The 18,056-nt window shown below is 56.6% G+C and overlaps 1 protein-coding gene across 4 annotated transcripts; it reads right to left on the bottom strand.

The window, feature by feature from the left end:
* Positions 1–3: 3 nt before the first annotated feature.
* Positions 4–17,398, bottom strand: ASAP3 (ArfGAP with SH3 domain, ankyrin repeat and PH domain 3). 4 transcript variants are annotated; one of them, XM_018923698.3, is made up of 26 exons: positions 17,218–17,396; positions 13,327–13,399; positions 12,620–12,765; positions 11,059–11,133; positions 10,725–10,774; positions 10,337–10,463; positions 8,215–8,300; positions 7,369–7,444; positions 7,159–7,245; positions 6,801–6,910; positions 6,498–6,567; positions 5,850–5,937; positions 5,287–5,335; positions 5,012–5,199; positions 4,764–4,897; positions 4,316–4,410; positions 3,873–4,053; positions 3,455–3,540; positions 3,235–3,350; positions 3,078–3,145; positions 2,798–2,905; positions 2,419–2,662; positions 2,058–2,331; positions 1,424–1,568; positions 1,152–1,274; positions 4–882 (listed from the first exon to the last, which is right to left on the bottom strand). In XM_018923698.3, the coding sequence occupies exons 1-26, from the start codon at positions 17,338–17,340 to the stop codon at positions 808–810; spliced, it is 2,997 nt and encodes a 998-aa protein (XP_018779243.3). In that variant the 5' UTR covers positions 17,341–17,396; the 3' UTR covers positions 4–807. The 4 variants fall into 4 exon arrangements, with proteins under 4 accessions (XP_018779243.3, XP_050839162.1, XP_050839163.1 ...); XM_050983205.1 differs by lacking the exon at positions 4–882 and having other exon boundaries at positions 889–1,274; positions 17,218–17,397; XM_050983206.1 differs by lacking the exons at positions 4–882; positions 2,798–2,905 and having other exon boundaries at positions 889–1,274; positions 17,218–17,398.
* Between the last annotated feature and the right edge of the window lie 658 nt (positions 17,399–18,056).

Genomic DNA, 18,056 nt, shown 5'->3' on the forward strand with positions numbered 1-18,056 from the left:
GTGTTAAAAAATGATGGTTTATTAGAAATCAGACAGGAAAAATTTAAAAAAAGACTTTTTTGAGATGAAGCATTTGACACAGAAATGGGGGCCCCTGCTACAGGGGTATGCTGGTCCTAGAAAAAGTTGTAAAACTCCCTCTGAGACACCCCCCCAGGGAAGGGGCAGTGATCCAGCACCCACCCCACATGAGGGACATGGGGCAGGGGCTCTGTGGTAACACCTGGCATTTCGCTACCAGTTTTGGAGAAGCTTTGGAGCATCCCTGAACTCCATCAGTCCAGGCCCCTCCCAGAACCTGGGGTAGGGGATGGACACAAAAAAAAAGGCCCTCTCCTATTTCTTGCCCATCCCAAAGGCTTCACAGTTGGGGTACAGAAGGAGGCTGGTGGTTCATGGCTGCCCCCAGGATGAGGAGGAGGCTTCATGACTATCTGGCAGAGGGAGGGGGATACCAAATACAGCTCCCCCATCCCAAATTCCTTTCAGAGAAGGAAGAAGAAAGCCCAAGGGATGGGCAGAGACCACGGGAAGGACAGAAGAGCAGTAGGAGCAGGGGCTGGCACAGAAACCTCAGCCCAACAGTGCAGCGAGCATGTCCATTCTCTGCTCTTCAGCTCCCTACTGCTGCCATCCATGGACAGTTTTCCCAAAGCAGGGGATCTCTGGGCCCCCTTGTAGGGCAGTGGTCTCATGCCAGGATCCAGGGCACATGTCCCTTGTGGCCTGGCTCTACCAAGTCCCCGGCAGGGAGCTGGCTCTACTCCCAGTCAATGGGACAGTGACAAATGGGCCACCCCCACATGGTCAGTCTTGCAAGAGGTGGACGAAGCTGGCAGGGAAGACTCCAGTGCGGGAGCCATCACCCTCGATGAAGCCGACCTGAGGGTGCAGAAAGAGGGTTCAGGGGAGTGCAAGTCTTATCTCGAAATATCAGCCCCAGAACTTCTTCCCTGCTCAATTCCAACAGGGATTTAGAGAGGCAAAGCTGCGGTGACAAATCCGTAGAGCCCTCCCAGCCCTCCTCCATGCATACATGGGGCAGAAATCTGTGCCCCCCCAGAAAAACCTAGCCTCCTTCTGAAGAGAACTGGAGGGGAAAAAGGACCAGGATTTGGATCCCAGCATCTGTTTGTGCCATGGTGACTCACCCAGATCTGCTCGTCCTCCTCCCGTGTCACCACAATGACCTCCCCCTTGGAGAAGGTCAGCTCTCGTGCCTTGTCTCCCTTGCAGTCAGCCACTGCCTTTACCCGCTTCTGCCTCCCCTTGGCCTGAAATGGGATCAAAAGGGGGTGACAGACCCCCCCCGAGGCCATCCAAAAGGTGGTAACAGGGATAGGACTCCCTGATCACTCCATCTGCCACCCCAGGATAAGAGGAGCTGGGATGCTTGGGGATGCAGAGGAGGATTTGCACCTACCGGAGCAAATCTTCTGGGCATGGGCACAGGGGGCACCTTGCTGAGAGCAGGGTCCTTGGGGCCACCAGGGCTCTGGGGGGACCCAGCCGACCCCATTTTGCCCACCATGCCACCAATGCGCCGGTACGAGCGGGTGCTCTCTGAGCTGTGGGTGACAGTGGGAACCATGTCACCCCCTCTCTGCTGTTGCCTTCCCCCACCCTGTTCTCCGTCCTACGAGGTCTCAGGGAAGTCAGGGCTTCCCCCATGGGACCTGGATCTCACCCACAGCCCCCTGGATGCTGATGAAGAGTCCCCAGCACCCAAACTCCCTCAAATGAGCCCATCCCACCACATTTTCCCAAAGGAGAGAAAAAAATATATGATAACGGGCAGAGGATCTTGATGTCCTCGCAAATAATCTGCATCATTGTCTCCAACAACAACAACCCAGCATCCCCACAGCTGCCCTTGTCTCCTCCTGCATCCCAAGGTCACCATCAGTTTCTTTGGGGATCCCAGAGGGTGGGGATCCCTTTGCTTCACAGCAACTCTCCACGCCCGTGGGGGTGGCAGTGTTTAAAGCTCACCCACCAGCATTGTGCAGTGATCCCCCAACATCAAGTGCAAATGCTGTCTGGAGCAGGGTCCCTACCCAAACTTGACAGGGGGGATGTCAGGGACTGTGCTGCCTGGCAGGGGCTGTGTGGGTGGGGGACTCAGCTCTGGCCCCCGCCGACTGCTGCTCGTGTCTGTCTCGGAGCGGGTTTCCCAGTACACTGCCCGCTGGCTCTCAGTGGGGCTGCGGGTGCTGGGGGTGCCATCCAGGGCACCCGTGCTGCTGGCAGAGGGCAGGCTGCGTGGTGCCACTGCCTCCACTGTCCCAGAGAAGTGGGGCTCCGATGCCTGCCGGGGCAGTTCAGGGTGCTCTGGGGGAACACACGCAATGAAGACAATAAACTTGGTCTCTGGGGGAAGGCACAGCCCCACCATGATGACCCCCAACTCCGACTCACCGGTGGGGCTGTGGCTGGGTTTGGGGCGAGAGCTGCCCCGTGTAGGGTTTTTGAGGGGCAGCGGCGGGGGGATCTCCTCGCTGTGAGCCCGGCGGGGTGCAGTGCACGAGGGCACCAGGATGCTCTCGTAGGTTTTGTTGGTGATGTCCATCCCCATGCAGCTCCATCGGCTCTGGGGGCAGGCAGGTAGTGGGCTGGCGGCGAGTGGTGGTGTGCCCTTGAAGGAGCGCTGGAGGGGGCTCACCTAGGGGCACACACAGAGTTCCAGGGATGTCCCACTGCCACCAGCCCCCCAAAAGGGTCTGCAGTCCCCCAGCTCTCTTACTGGGGATGTGGAGGCCCCACCATCCCACAGTACCCACCATCATCCCCACAGTACCTTCTCCTCTAGCTCATCCTCACTGTCATAAGGGAACTCTGATGGGGGCTCCCAGTCATAGTCCACATGGATTTGCAGGGATAGCTTCCCCGCCTGCGCCTGCTCCAGCTGCCAGAGGGATGGGGCAGGTCAGGGGGATCTCCAGATGGGACAGCCCACAGGGGTCTCGGCACTGGAGGGACATGTTCCAGAAGCCCCCTGCCTTCATGCCAGCCCTCCTCAGGCACTTGGTCCCCTCTCCCCAGTCTGAGCTTCTCCCCCATTCCTCCACCCCACCTACCAGCTCCTCACACTCGCTGTACTTCAACCTCCTCGCCACATCCAGAGCTGTTTCGCCTGCCGCGTTCACTGCCCAAGGGACAAAAGGGGGACAAATCCAAATTGCAGCCTTACCGCTCCCACCAAAAAAGCCCAAAACCCCCATCCCAAGCTCATACCTGTGGTGAAGGTGGCTTTCCCTTTCAGAAGCAGCTTGAGGCAGTTGGGCTGGTTATAGAGTGCACCATAGTGCAAGGCCGTGTTCCCATTCTGTGTCACCCGGTCCAGTGTTCCCCTATGCAGGAGCAACAGCAGGAAAGTCAAGGCTAACAAGCATCCTGTACATTCCTCCCATGAGGGAGAGGGGCAGAGAATACTGGGGGGTCCTCGGGGACGCACCCATTCTGGATGATGAAGTCCACCAAGGGAAGGGATGATCTGTCCGCGTGGCGCACAGCCATGTGCAGCGGCAGCTCGCCTGCATCCTGCCAAGAGATGGGAGGGAGAGATGACCCTGAGACTGCTCATCTTTCCTCAGGATAAAGGGAAAAGAAGTACTGGATCCAAGAATGCTCATCTTGCCTCCTGAATGAAAGGAAAAGGAGCACTGGACACATGTATGCTCATCTCCCAAGATATGGAAGGGAGAGGAGAGTTGGCCTCAACAATTCTTCATCTCCTATGTCTAGGAGAGAAGAAAGCTGGACCTAAGGATGCTCATCTTCCAACCAGCATATCCCTTCCCAAAGCCCAAGACAACCGAGAGCACAGCCACCCAGAGAGGGAAAATCCATCCCCTGTCAGGTGCAGGCCTCACCTGACCCTCAGGGCTGGCCAGGGGCTTGGCCAGGTCATGCCCCTCGGCAAAGGCCTTGAGCAGGGCCAGAAGGTCACGGGCTTGAATGGCTTCCCAGAGGCCGTGGGGGTTGTCCTGGCTGCTTTTCTGCACGTAGCGTCGCTCCATGTACTTGGCCATGATGTATTCCTTGCGCGCAGCCCTGCCAGAAGGGGGGCTTGGATGGGCATGGAGACGGGGTGTGCAGCCCTGTGCTCCTGCCTCCTCCTGAAGCCTCAGGATCAAGGGTAAGCCTCCAAAGAGGTGCAGATCCCCACCACAAACCAGCAATGACACCAGGATGCCTCATCCCAGGGCTGTCTTAGATGGACAGTGACAGCATGGGGACAAGAACACGGCACATGCCATGCACTCCTTTTCCTTCTCCTCCTCTTCCTCCCAGCACACCCAAGCCCCTGACTCACATATCACTGCTGGCTGAAGGCTTGGGACAGTCCTGTGTGGGTAGTGCAGCCTCCATGATCTCATTGAAACGAGTGTTCCCAATGCTAACAGCCAGCTAGGGAGAGAGGAGAAGAGAGGGACATGAGCCCTCCTGACCACACTCACCCTGTTCCAGCCAGATTCCATCCCAGAAGGAAGATCTTTGCCAGGATGAAGCTGTCTTATGGCAGTGGAAATCTGGTTTAGGAGGGAGAAAATCCCGGGGAGCTGCCAGCAGCCCCCTGCTTAGCAAACAGCCCTTGCCCACACCACTGCGCTGGGGAAACTGAGGCAAGTTTGCAAGCCCTGGAGCAAATTGGGGACAGATGAGATGGAGGAGAAGGAAGGAATCCTACGTCACAGAGTCTGGGGGACACAAAGGGTGGTTCCCAGGGGCCAGGAGATCTCTGGGCTCAAAGAGCAGCTTACCAGCAGCTCGGAGGTGCTGAGAACATCCAGAGTGAGGGACTGGATGCGGGAATAATGCACACCCAGCTCCCGATGGATCCCAGAGCACTCGATGCACGTCAGGATGCCGAGGTTGGTAGAGAGCCATGTGGGATCTGCAGTGGGAGCGGGGCAGGGCTCAGCACCACGCCCAGCCCCCAAAGATGCTGTGACCCCCATGACCTCTGACTCACACCCAGGGCGGGGGGACACCCCAGGCCATGACATACCTGGGGCACCGCAGTCACAACACTGCTTGTTTCCTGGCATGTTCTTCACCTCGCTGATAACCAGCCTGGTGAGCTCCTGCATGCCGCCGTCCACCCCGGTGCCTGCCGCCCCCCCGCCACTGCCCCCATCCCCCTTGAAGGCATTGCTCAGGGCTTCATCCTTGCTGTTCTGCAGCACTGAGACCCACCTGGGTAGGAGGGAGGGGAAGAGGAGGATGAGGAAGGCAGAGCAGGATCTGGCACGTCAAGGAGGAGGGATGGGCTGTGGCACTTACACAACACAATCTTGCTCATCCTCCGCTTGGAAGTGATACGTCCTGTTGTCTGCAGGGATGGTGAGAGAGGAGAGAAGGTGAGAGAAGCTGTGTCTGCCACATCCCTTGAATTGTTTAAGCTTGGACGGGGCTTGGAGCAATCTGGTCTAGTGGAAGATATCCCTGCCCATGGTGTGGGGATGGAACTAAACAGTCTTTAAGATTGCTTCCAACCTAAACCAATCTAGGATTCTGTGGTCTAGGGATGCCGAGGAATCAGCTGAAATCTCTTCAAAGGAGCTGCTTAATTACAAATTAAATCACTGCACATCACTCTCGCATCACCTGAGCCCTGTCACAACCTCTTTTTGTCTCAGCTTTCTAGCACTCATTGAAGAGATTGGTCCTTCATCTGTAAAGACAGCCAGGAAGACACCCTGAGCCAGCTTACAAGGCTTTAAAGAGGGTGCCACTGTGTTTCAGAGGGAAAACCCACTCCAAAAAGGGAGAGGTCTCACCACAGCCTCCGCCTCTAGGTCAAACACCTTACACCCCAGCCACTGCACCTCATCCCAGGTACTCACGTGTCACCAGATCAAAGCATTTTTTCTCCTCAGCATGGGGCCGCACCTGGCAGGTGAGGAGGTTCAGCTTCACAGGGGGACGGTTTATCTGCAGGGTGAGAGGACCAAAGTGGGTTAAAGGACCGGGAACGAATGGGATGGGCATCATCAAGGGACGGGCATCACCATCTCCAGTGGCAACTGTGGTGGTACAACCACCACCACAGATGGTTTCTCTTGGGATTACCATGCAAATCAGACCCTGTCTGACTCATTTCAGAAGAACAGGAACCCTTTGCAGGGGAACACGGCTCCAAGAGGTCCCTCTGTCCCTCCTGCAGTTTCCAGCCTTCACCGCCAGGTGGCAGCCCTTCCCTCCCATCCAGCCCCGTCCCCTTTGGGCTCGTCGGGACCCTCATTGTCCATCGGGCTGCCCCAGCCAGGATCACCCTCCTCTCCCATGGATCCTGTCAGACACGGGGCACCGCCTCTGGACCCCTGTCGGACATGGGGGACTTCCTTTAAACCGTCCTGTCTCATCCTGCATTGACTTTTACGCCAGGCAGATTTGTGATCAGTTTTGGCAAAACTAAACCTGAAATCCAGTGGACACCAAGCCCCAAAGGGTGCACAAAAAAGGGTCAGGGCTGCAGCCCCCACGCTCCCCACCGTGCTGTGGGAGATGGTCAGACAGCCGTACTTCACACCACACTTCCTCTTCTGCCACACTTTGCGGATCCTGAGAAGGAGGAAGAGGAGGAGTGAGGATTGCACAGCTGCAATCACCCACATCCACATCCCAAACCAGACATGGCAGAGGCCTGATGGGAGTTCTGGACATGGGGTTATGCTTTCTCCAACTCACAAAACACTAAATGTCCTGTGAGCTGGATTTCAGCTCTGGGGCCTCCCATGAGCACTGACAATATCAAGATGAAGCCAAGAACTCTCCGGGATAACACTCATCCTCACCCATCACTCTTCTTGTACAGGAATCCTGACTTCTCTGTCCCATACTGCTTGTTGCCTTGGTGCTGGTGGATACTGTAGCCACTGCCAGAGTTCTTCCTGTTCAAGTTTTCCTGAAAAAAAGAAAATAAAAAAGCAAAGTGAGAGGCACAGAGGCAGCAGCTGCCCCAGGAGACCTTGTCCTTACGGGGGTGCAGTGTGTCCCAAAGATGACAGACAGCCCCGTGCCCTCCCAGCATCCAAATGTCTCCAGGTCCCTTGGAAAGGTTAACCCAGCTTCCCTCTCCCAAACTAACCCCAGGTACCCAGCACCCTCCCGATACTCCTTCTCAGCTCTTCCCTGCTCATCCTGGGGTCTCACCTCCTTGTTCTCCAGCTGCAAGATGGTGCGGAGGGAATCGCGGGTCTGCGTGAGCTGCTTCACCTCCTCTTCCTGTGCTTGGCGCAGCTGCAGAGGGAGCAGCTGCCCTCAGGGCTGCTCTGAGCACAGGGGCTCTCAGGGGCTGGCACAGGGACAGAGGCATCCCCGGGGACAGGCTGAGGGCACTGCATGGCAGCGTGAAGGCCTTACCGCATGCAGGGACACAGCGAGCTTCTCAATGAAGGGGTAGAGATTCTGGGCAGCCTTCCAGCCGTCTTGGAAGAAACTGGGTGTTTGTTGAGGGTGATTAAGATGCAGATGGGGAAGATGGAGCAAAAAAGAGGGTTTTAAGAGAAAATGTGGCAGGAGATCATGGTGATCCTCTCCCTGGTACTTGCTTTGTGGCTCGCTGGCTACAGGGATCTGGAGAGAGCCCAGCAAAGGCCAAGCCTAGCCCATGGGGTTTGGATACCCCAAATATTTGGGCCGTTTGGCGTGCACGATTGGCCTCTTGTTTAATCCCAGCTCAACTCACTGGGGAGCAGTGCTGCCAAAAGCCACATTCTGGGGGGGGTCCCTGGATCACAGTCCCAGCCAAAGACATGCTTTTAACCACAGTGACTGTTTCAACCTGCCTCAGTTCCCCAACTTGAGAGCTGGAGGAGATGGTGACTCCCACACACTGCTATTCCACCCTCACAGAGAACCGGGAAAGGCAAGGAGATGTTGATCCTCACTCCAAACACCCTCGTTACAAGCCCCATGGCTAATGCCAGAGCTGCTCAGCTGAGCTCATCCCTGGAAATCTATCCAGAAACCAAACAATCAGATACATCTCAAGCCAATGCCCCTCCCACTTCCCCATGGACAAGATTACAGCTCCTCAAGACCACAAAGCACATTTCAACTCCCCAGAGAAAACTGAAAAGTGATGGGCTCTGCCCAGTATCTCCATCAACAGCTTTATGGCTCTGGGATGAGAGCAGAAGACCCCAGACCCTCGTGGGACCACCCAAGGGTGACAACCAGCCCCATTTTGACCCAGGTGGCACCTACTTGTGCTGAGCATGGAAAAACTTGATGAGGCTCTGCAGGAAATCTGGTCCCTGCTTCATCTGAGACTCTCTGGCTTTTAGCAGGTACTGGAGGGGGAGAAGACACCTGGTTAGGTGACAGAGACAAGGACCAGCTGAAAATATCCCAGAGGAAAGAGCAAGAGCCTGCCTAGCCCTTGATTCCCTTCCCAGCACAGGGAGGAAGGTTAAAACACTGGCTGGGTTTCAAGAAATCAAGTCATGATATTGGATTTGAAGGCAGCTCACTGGGGACCACCCTCAAAAACCTGACTCTGGAAGTCCTCCAAAGACATGGAAAGTTCAAGGACTGAGGCAGGCCTCCAGGCTTTCCAGCCAAGCATGCTTCTCCCACTGCTCATTCCACCCTCACTTCTGGAGTTAATAAATAACCAAAACTCAAGGCAGCTTGTGGAGGAAAGAAAAAAACACAACAAAAAAGGCCAAATGTTTTTTAAGATATGGCCCTTTTATTCCCAAAAAATCTGGTTCCAAGAAGTGAGCACCTGCAGCCTACCAGCACTGGAGGTCTGCTGAGGTGCCCCATGGGATGGGGAATTTCAGCTTTATGCATCAAACCCATCCATCAGCTGCAGGCAGGGAAGGAAACACACAGAGTCTCGCTCACCCTAAGCAAAAAAAAGGAGGGGAAGAGATTTTCCCCCTGCAAGCTCCTCTCCAAGGCTGGAATAGTTTTGAGTGGGGAGCGAGGGGAGGGGGAGGCAGCCTTGAGCTCTGGGGGCTTTCCAGGGTGAGACAGAGCTCCTGGAATGGAGCCTCACCATGCCCCAGGCACTGCAGACACCCTGAGGGGCCACTGGACTGGGCACAGCTGTAAAGTGCTCCATGACAGCTGGAGAGCCCAAGTCAATGTCAGGGAGCACGTCCCACCTAGAAAAGGCCACATATGTGCAGCTCCTGTGGGATGTCCCTGCCCTGCCACCCGCATCCCACAGTGACAGTGGCAGCAGAGCATCCCAGGCAGCGCTGGCTGGGACCTGTGAACAAAGGGATGCTCCCAGCAGCCCTAGGGCCGTGTCCAACTGTTCCCACAGCCCTGAGGGTGTGAGATGGCCCACGACGGGGAGACACCACCACCCCATGGGGTGAAACAGGACCCTGGAAGTAGCAAAACTCACTTCCCAATAAACCTGTATGCATCATATGGCCCCCAGCCCCTAGAAGAAATGCCCTCCCATTTCCAGGGCCAGCAGCAGCTCTCATGCATGCAGAAACATGGGTACACATGCCCTGCTCCAGCTCCCACCTCTCCATGTGCTGTTATTTATCCCACAGTGGAGCTATTCAAGGGAGTGACTCATCTGGCTGGGTCCCAGCTCCGAGGCAGGCACAGCTTCCTACCCACAACCCCCGTTCTTTGCTGGGTGGGCATGGGGCAGCACCAAGATCTGGCCCTCAGGAACATGGGAGACCTCTGGGACAACCCATGGCAGACTGGTTTCCTGCTCTGCCATCCTCGAAGTTTATGGGGCTGCTGAGGGTCTAGAGCCAGGACACTTGGGTTCCTCCTTGCCACAGGGCTTTGAAATTGAGTCTCCTTCCCTTATTCCCATCTGACCTCTTGAGCATGGACTGCAAGGACCCAGAATTGACAAGGATCTGGGGTGACTTGTGACCCCCTTCATTGAAGCTAGGAGCAGTTTTGAGAATAGGCAAAAACCACAAAGCCAACCTCGCGGATGTTAGCCAAAAAGCTTACTTTTTACCCAAATGCCACCCAAGGAAGGGCAGGAATGGGGCTGGGGGGACATGGAAGGAACCCCCAGGCCATCCTTGTGGGGCACCATGGGTGCCATTTGGAGCTGCATCCCACAGGGACTTCAACAGGGGGATGGGATGGGATGGGATGGGATGGGATGGGATGGGATGGGATGGGATGGGATGGGATGGGATGGGATGGGATGGGATGGGATGGGATGGGATGGGATGGGATGGGATGGGATGGGATGGGATGGGATGGGATGGGATGGGATGGGATGGGATGGGATGGGATGGGATGGGATGGGATGGGATGGGATGGGGTCCCCAGTACTCTGTTCCTGGGGTGGGAGGGAAGTCCCCAGTCCCCTCAGCACAGCCCCCACCTCACACATGTGGAGCTGCAAGAGCCGCCGCTCCTTCTGCATGTCCTCGGTGACCTCCGCTGCTGCTGGCTCCGCCTGGATGACCCCGGCCACGCGGGCTCGTTCCTTCTCCTTCTCCATCTTTCCCCTGTGGAATGGGATGGAGGTGGGCTGGGGACATCCTTGCTCTGAGGGGTGTCCCATGCAGGAGGCTACAGTGGGGATGGGATCAGGAGAAACATCTCCAAGCCCTCTCCAGCCCCTCTCCCTTCCCCTTTTGGGAAAAGCTGGACCAGAACCCTCCCCATGACAAACTGGCACCATCGGTGCCTGGCTCCAGCCCAGGGACAAAACACCTTTGTGCAGAGTGGGATTAGGTAGATTTTGCCACAGGCAGCACGTTACTTACACTTTGGTCTCATAATCCTTCCAGGCCTTTTCAATCTGCTTCTTGGAATCCTGTGGCAAAGGAAAAGGGGGATAGCAGCTGTCAGGGAAAACAGAAGAGCCGGTAGCACTAAAAGGGCCAAGAGCTTTGCTCTGCATTGCTGCACCCCTTGAGGGTGACAGGTGTCCCTACCACATCTTCATCCCTCACTTCTGTCACTCCCAACGCTCACTGCTTCCTTCCAGGCCCTGGTGCTAGCTCCTTCCTTCTCCTGGCCACGGGCATGAGCTGAATCCATACCAGAGGTCTCGCTGCAGAGTGTCGCCAAATAAATGACCCTGGGGACAGGACTTACCAGGCGGCCATCCTTCAGCTGCCCCTTCAACAGGCTGTCCAGGGGGAAGGACACGATGTTATTCAGGTTCTGCACCTGCAGAAGGTACAGATAGGGTCACCCCACGGTGAGGGAAGTCAGGGAGCTAGAGCCACAGGTCCTCCTTGTTGCCAGGGACCTCCCCCCAACTCCGTCACTGCCCCAGGAAGAGTTAAAGAGGGTGGAAGGGTGGCTGAATCCAGGATCCTGGCAGAGGGCACGCTGGGGCTTGTTGGAACTGGCTGTAAGATGTCTGACGAACGTGGCTCTTCCCACAAACCACACCAGCGCCACAGCTGCCTAAAACAAAGCTGTCTTCCCCCACTGACACCACATCCCTGTCCCCATTCCTGTCCCCAGCATCCAGCAACACGACCAGCCCCTCCATGGTCCTGTGATACAAAGAGCTCACCCATGTCAAAGGGGCTTCTCAAAATGCCTGCCTTTGCTGGGATCTGGGGATAGCAGTGCAGCCACCTCCATCCTTACCAATGCTGTGCAGGGGTCTGTGGTGGGGACACAGGAGCCCATTGCTGTCCTGGCATCCCTCCATGCACGGAGCAGCGGCCCATTTTAGAACTGTGAAAGCAGCTCCAGCACCCACATGGGACTTCCCCAGTGCACCCAGATTTCTTTTAAAGGGTTTTGGTCCTTTGCAGCACCTGAGGAGAAACCTAGCCCCAGGGCATAGGACCACCCCCAAACCAGGGGTAATGGGGGAGCTCCAGGGAGACTCTAGGAGGGGAAACAGCTTTTTGTATCTGGTTTTGGCACAGAACTCACTCAGCAGCACATGGGGCAGGAGGTGGGGACCCTCAGAACTGGTCCAACTCCTCCATCAGGACAGTTCTGCAGAGCCCTACTGGAGCACAGGAGTCCAGCAGGCTATGACAGCCAGGATGGGGAAGGGGAGGAGCAGGGAGGCCCAGATTGGGGTAACTGGGAGAGGAACACGTCAAAAATCTGAAATTCTTGCTGGGGGAAGGGCAGCAGAAATCAATTTCATCCTTAAGCAGAGCCAGGGGCCAAAAACACCCTTTGGAGAGGGGGATTTGAAAGTGAACAGAGAGGGGACCACATGGGACCCCCCAGGGATTTGCTGCTGGGCCAATGCATGAACCCAGCTCCATTCAGGACCTGAGTTTTCCATCGGAGCCATTCCTGGCTCGGCTCACAGCCGCCTCTGCCTGCTCCCCATGGCCCCACTGTGCAGCCCAGCGTGGCTTTGATTTACTCTTGGCAAGCAAGATCAGAGATGCAATTGATGTGAGAAAAAAACAGAAAGCAAGAAAAAAGGGAAAAATTAAAATAGCAGCCCCAGCTTCCCATCAGATCCCAGTGTCAACGGCTCCAGGGAGCTGGGAGTGAGCTATAAATCCAGTAACAGGGGTATCAGATGGTCTGAGAGCACTGGGAATGTGTCCCTGAGCCCAGGGTAGGAGGTAGGGATTGCTGCATGTGGTGGAGGGCAGCTAAACTGGAAAAAGGGAAGCTGCACTGGTTGGTGGGGGATTCCAAATCCATATGTATTGGGATAGTTTACCAGGTTCTTGAAGAGTGCAGTGACCTCGCGGGTGAAGACGGCCAGGTTTAGGAAGCCTGTAGACAGCTCATGGTTGTTCTGGGAGAGGTGGTTGTTGCCAAAGTTCTCCAGGGCCTCGCTGTACTGTTCTTCATTCTCCACATGGGCTGTATGGAGAGACACCAAAGAGGGACATGGGGTGACCCTGCAGCACCTGATACATCAGGGTCACACCATCTCTCCATTCCATTCTAACAGAGCTGGCCTGATCCTAATGCAGGACAGCAGCAGTGCCCCAAAACAACTTCCCTAAGGTTCTCAGTTTTCCCTTTTATATGTATTTCAGACAGTTTTTGGCATCTAAGCACATTATCAGGTCACATCATGAGGTTCCACCAGCAGCTAGCATCCACCTCCGTACTTTTTTTGGGTTTGCCACCCACCTCTGCAGCAAAGCTGGACTGATCCTGCTGCACAACAGCACTGGAATATCCAAAACAAGCTTCCCAAGACTCTCCATTTCCCTCTTTATACAATTTTAAGACCATTTTTGGCATCTTAGCATGTTTCCAGACTGGCAGACTGGTAGCACCCAAGCAGCAAATACCCCCAGGCTCACCAACACCCATGGCTGCCTGGTGTGACCATTGCTGGTGGAGGGTGGGACTATCACACACCCCCAGCCCCTTGCTCTGGGAATGCCCATCATCTCCCGAAGCCCAACTCACTGAGCCCAGAGATGTGAATGGCTTTCACATATTTCCTGATCCTCTGGAGCACAGCTTGGTCCCCATCCAGGCTCTGCAATAGCAAAGAAAGAAAACAAATGGAGCTCATTAGCCAAGCATGGTGGCCACTCCCCCAGCCCAGCTGGCCCTTGGAAATGCTGCAACTCTACTGTGCAGATGTGCGGGGTGGGATCCAAGCTCCAAGGGCTGGGAAAAGAGCTGGAGGCATCCTGGGATGCTGGAACCACAGCGTCCAGCCAGTCCCCTGCCAGGGCTGTGGTCCCAGTAGCTTTGCTGCCAGGCAGGGCTTTGGCTGGCCCCAGAGAGGAGGCTTTGAGCAAGACAGTAGGAGGAGGTAAGAGGCTCTTTGGATCCCAGCAGCTTCTATTAAGCATGGAAAATGCCTCGCTGGCTCTTGCAGGGACTGTTTCAACCAAGGAGGAGTTTAAGCATCATATAGCACATAAGCCCATCCCCATGGCTCAGAACAAGGCGAGATGTGTGAGGGTGCTCAGCTCCCCACAGAGCCAAAGACATGACCCACGTCCTGCTGATGGGGACCTAAATCCCATAAACCCATGTGCTGGTTGTGTGCTAAACCACAACAATCCCACAACAAGCAATGTGGCTTTCCAAACTCCCCCAGCTCATGCATGATCTTGCCCCATGGTCCCCAGCACTATGAGTCTCCCTGCAGCCCAGATCATCACCCAGATCCTGCTCTGGTTTGGAGCTCTCCCCATACCCCCATCTTTTCCTACCTGTATAGCCCTGATTTGCCCCCTAAGCACTACAACAAATTCAACCCCACCAAGCACTATGACAAACTCACCCCACTCAACCCAAGGGCAAGGGCATGTGGTGCTGCCAGCACGAGCATCCAAGGTGCTGGCCCCAGCATCAGGAAAGGGTTAAGGGCGGCTTGGCTGCAGGTACCAGAGCCATGATAACAGGCTGGAAATATTTAGAGGGCGTGAACAGCAGAAAGGGCAGGGATGAAACCTCGGAGGAATTACAATAAAGAGACTCTCTCTCTGCTTGAGCTCTTTTGAAGGTTTTCAGGCTGATGTCAGGGCTGATTTCCTGACAGCAGGGTCAGCCCAGCTTCAGCACTGTTCTCTTCGTCAGATGGGATGCTGCCAGCATGAACTGGCTCGGAGCAGACTGGGGCTGAGGTGGGAGCCAAACCCCCTGCTCAGGGGAGTCTTGCAATGCATCTACAGAGGGGAGAATGTTGGAGTGCACCAAAGCCCCTCATGGCCTTTCTCTGTGTCAATCCAGGTGCACCAAACTCTCCAGAGCAGAGATATTCCCTGCCTCTGGGGGAACCCAGGTCTGGATGCCTGGATGCTCCAGGCTTGCAAACCTGGCAGTCTTAGGAAGGGGAAAATGAGGTAGCATGAGACGCTTTGGAAGCATCACTGAGCAAATGTGGGAAGACACTCCTTCAAGTGTCCAGGACAGAGCAGCTCATCCTGGTGCCAGCTCACAGCTGCAGGATGCAGGGCTGGTGCAGAGGAGGGATGATCCAGGGAAAGACACAAGGGCTTTCAGGAAGTGGTCCGTGAGTACCAGTGGGCACAGGGCAAGCACAGACAAGTATCTGGGTGGTAAACAGAGGGAATCACTGTATAGTGCACTGGCACCTGCAGGCAGCACTGGCATCCTCGATGTACCAGGCTGGCTGCTGGGAACAGGGTCCTTGGCTGCTCAGGAGTGGAGAGGCAGCGATGTCTGGAGCCCCCAATGGCACCAATCATCCCCCAGCTCAAGGGCTTCTGGTCAGGGGGCAGCTGAGGACATTGGCACAACAGGGATGTCAGCAGGAGGAATTCCCCATGGGATGGAGGAAGGGATGAATGCACACCTGTACCACTGCTAGCTGGGCTCGCAGCCTGGGGACCTCAGGCAGGATGCTCAATGGAGGCCATTCTTCTGCCTCCCCTGCTGCTGCTGGCTCGTGCTACCCAGTGAGGGAGCCACCACAGATGCCAGAGCCAAGGTGCCAAGCTGTCAGGCCAGGAGCAGTATGTGTCACTGCCCTGGGGGACAGGTGAGCTGGGAGCTCATCTGCCAGCAGCCTCTGCCATGTCACCCTGCCCTAGCCCAGAGGTGCCCGGTCCTCTCTGACATGTACACAGCAGCCAGCACCAATCACCAAGGGCTGGATTCAACCTTCCAAGCTCACTCCAGAGACCTCAGGCTCTGTCTTCGCAGCAGCCCCAAGGATCCTGAAGTCCCACAAACCCTGGGGAGAGGAGCACCCTCTTTAATCTCAGGAGGTAAACTGAGGCACAAAGTAGCTCCAGACAGCATCAGGATGTCTACTTAGTGTTGAGCAGCAATCCCCAGTCCTCTCCCTGCTCGCTCCTGCCCCTGATTTGAGACCTACTCCTATCTTGGGTGCATGTGGTCATGGTCTGTCCCAGGGTCCTGGTGGGATATAGGCATCCCTTCCCACCTGGCAGTCACTGGAGTTTGACCAGCATCCTTCGCTCCCTCCTGTTCACCAAGCCACATGCCAGTATTTGGGGGTGGTGACAGGGAAGATCATGGCTCAGTTTGGTTACAGAGCATCTCTCCCCTCCCTCAGTGATCCCCAAATCCACCACTGATTATTCCCCGTTGCCTCATGCTATCGCCATGTTGTGGCTCCAAAGATAGCGTGGAGCTGGTTTGCTCAGATTGCCCTCCTCCCCTTGTGCTGGGACCAGGGAGATGCCAAAGATCCAGCAGCGGGTTGGCCTCCTCCCCAGAGCCTCCAGTGGCATGGAGGGTTCAGCCCTGTGCCCTCCATGGCAGATACAGCGCAGCAGTCATGATTCCCAGCTATCTCTCATGCTTGCTGGAGCTTTGCTAAGCCAATCCCAGATACCCAGTCATTCCCGAGGGATGCATCTCTCCCCATTCCTGCATCCCTTAACCACAGCCTCTCCAAGCAGCCAAACAAAATTCCTGCTGTTCCCTTCTGGCTAGAGATGCTTCCTTCTTCCCCACTCTCAAGAGGATCCATGACAGTGATCAGCATGTGCTGATGGGGACCAGGATGCTACATGGTGTGTTCCCAGATTGCCAGACCTTGGACACCCATCCCACTGCCCCCAGGTATCCCAGCAGCCCTGGCACCAGGGGCCCCCCACTCCCTGCCAGCCCTGGCTCTCTTTCAAAGTCATTCCTTAGCTAATAGGAGTTGGCAAAAGCCACAGGACCAGCTGGAAACTGCCTTTATTCCAGGCAGGAGAAGGAGGATGAAGGCACCCCACCACCTCCACCCTTCCCAAAAAGGCTGCTGATGACTTTGGGGGAGGTTGAAAATACTCCCCAAGAAAGAGACCTCCCAGTGACACCACATCCCATCAGGGCTGGCTCCAGCACAGGAGCTCCATAGTGGATAGAAATGTGGGGCTGATTCTCTGGGGGCATGTCCTGGTCCCCGGCACAGGGGTGGTGTGCTGGACGCGGTGGGAAAGAAGGATGCCCTGGCCCCAGGGAGGGATGCCTGGATCCCCAGGAGGGGCAGGTGGGGTTGCCCTGGCCCTAGAAACAAGGAAATAGGCCGCCCTGGCTTCAGGATGTTGGGGGATATGTCCTGGCCCCGGGGGGCACTTGGAGCTTTAAAGAAGCCTTTGCTCATTTCTACAGGCTTAGCACCCCCCCCCCATAAAAGTACGCTAGGGCTGCTCGGAAGATGCAAACGGCCCCCCACATCCGAGGGTCCCAAACCACCGTTTAGGATGACCAGCGTAGTCTCGGGATGAAAGCGTGGGCCCTAAAAAACAGAAGTCCGAGGGAGGCGCAAGCATCAAGGGGATAGCACCAACTGGTGCGGAGGTGTTCCCGGGCGGGATGCGCAGTCTGACCCCCCCGACCACACCCCCCGGCCTCGCTCACCTCCTCCAGAGCCCCCACGGTCCCCCGGCACTTCTGCACCTTGGAGGCAAAGGCGGCGGCCGGGGAACCGAGGTCCTCGCTGGCAACGGCCAAGAAGTCGGCCACGCTGAGCTGCTCGGGCATGGTGCGGGGGGCACCGGGGGCACTGGGCGGCGGCAGGGGCAGCGGGGGCGGCGGGGAACGCCTCCCCTGCGGAGCGCCCCAGGGTGCCGGCTCAGCCCGGCTCAGCGCCCCGCACCGCGCCGGGAGCCCCGCACCGCGCCGGGAGCCCCGCACCGCCCCTCCCTCCGCCCGCTCCCGCCCTCCGTCGTCACGCGGCTGCCCCGCCCGCCCGCACGTTAAAGGCGAAGAGCCACGGTTCTTCCCAGGAACTACTTCCGTGACCCCCATTCCGGGACGTAGGGGGTGCTGGGTTCCCCTATGCTGTGATGAAGAGAAAACTCTGAGGCGTGGGTGGATCCGCACCCCCAGCCCTGCCTCGGCACCCACCTTTCCCAGGCACCCAGCATCTCCCTAACCCCAATACCCACATTCCCCAGACACCATCACTCCCTTAACGCCAACACCCCCCTTGCCGAGGCACCCAGCAGCCACCTAACCCAAGCACGGAGGGACCCCAGCACCCATCTCTGCCCAGAACCCACCTCACCCCAAGCACTCCAGTACTCACCTCCCCCAGGGACCCCAGCAACCACCTCTCCCCATCTTGGTAGGAGATGGAGACACACACAGTGAGGGTTTAGGATTATGCCCAGTCTGCTCCAAACACCGGTTTAAACTGGAGGTCATTCCCACCCTGCCCTTCCTAGGACCGCGAGGAGACAACCCTTGGACAGGGG

The sequence above is a fragment of the Serinus canaria genome, chromosome 23 (genome assembly GCF_022539315.1).
Source record: "Serinus canaria isolate serCan28SL12 chromosome 23, serCan2020, whole genome shotgun sequence".
Classification (NCBI taxonomy): domain Eukaryota; kingdom Metazoa; phylum Chordata; class Aves; order Passeriformes; family Fringillidae; genus Serinus; species Serinus canaria.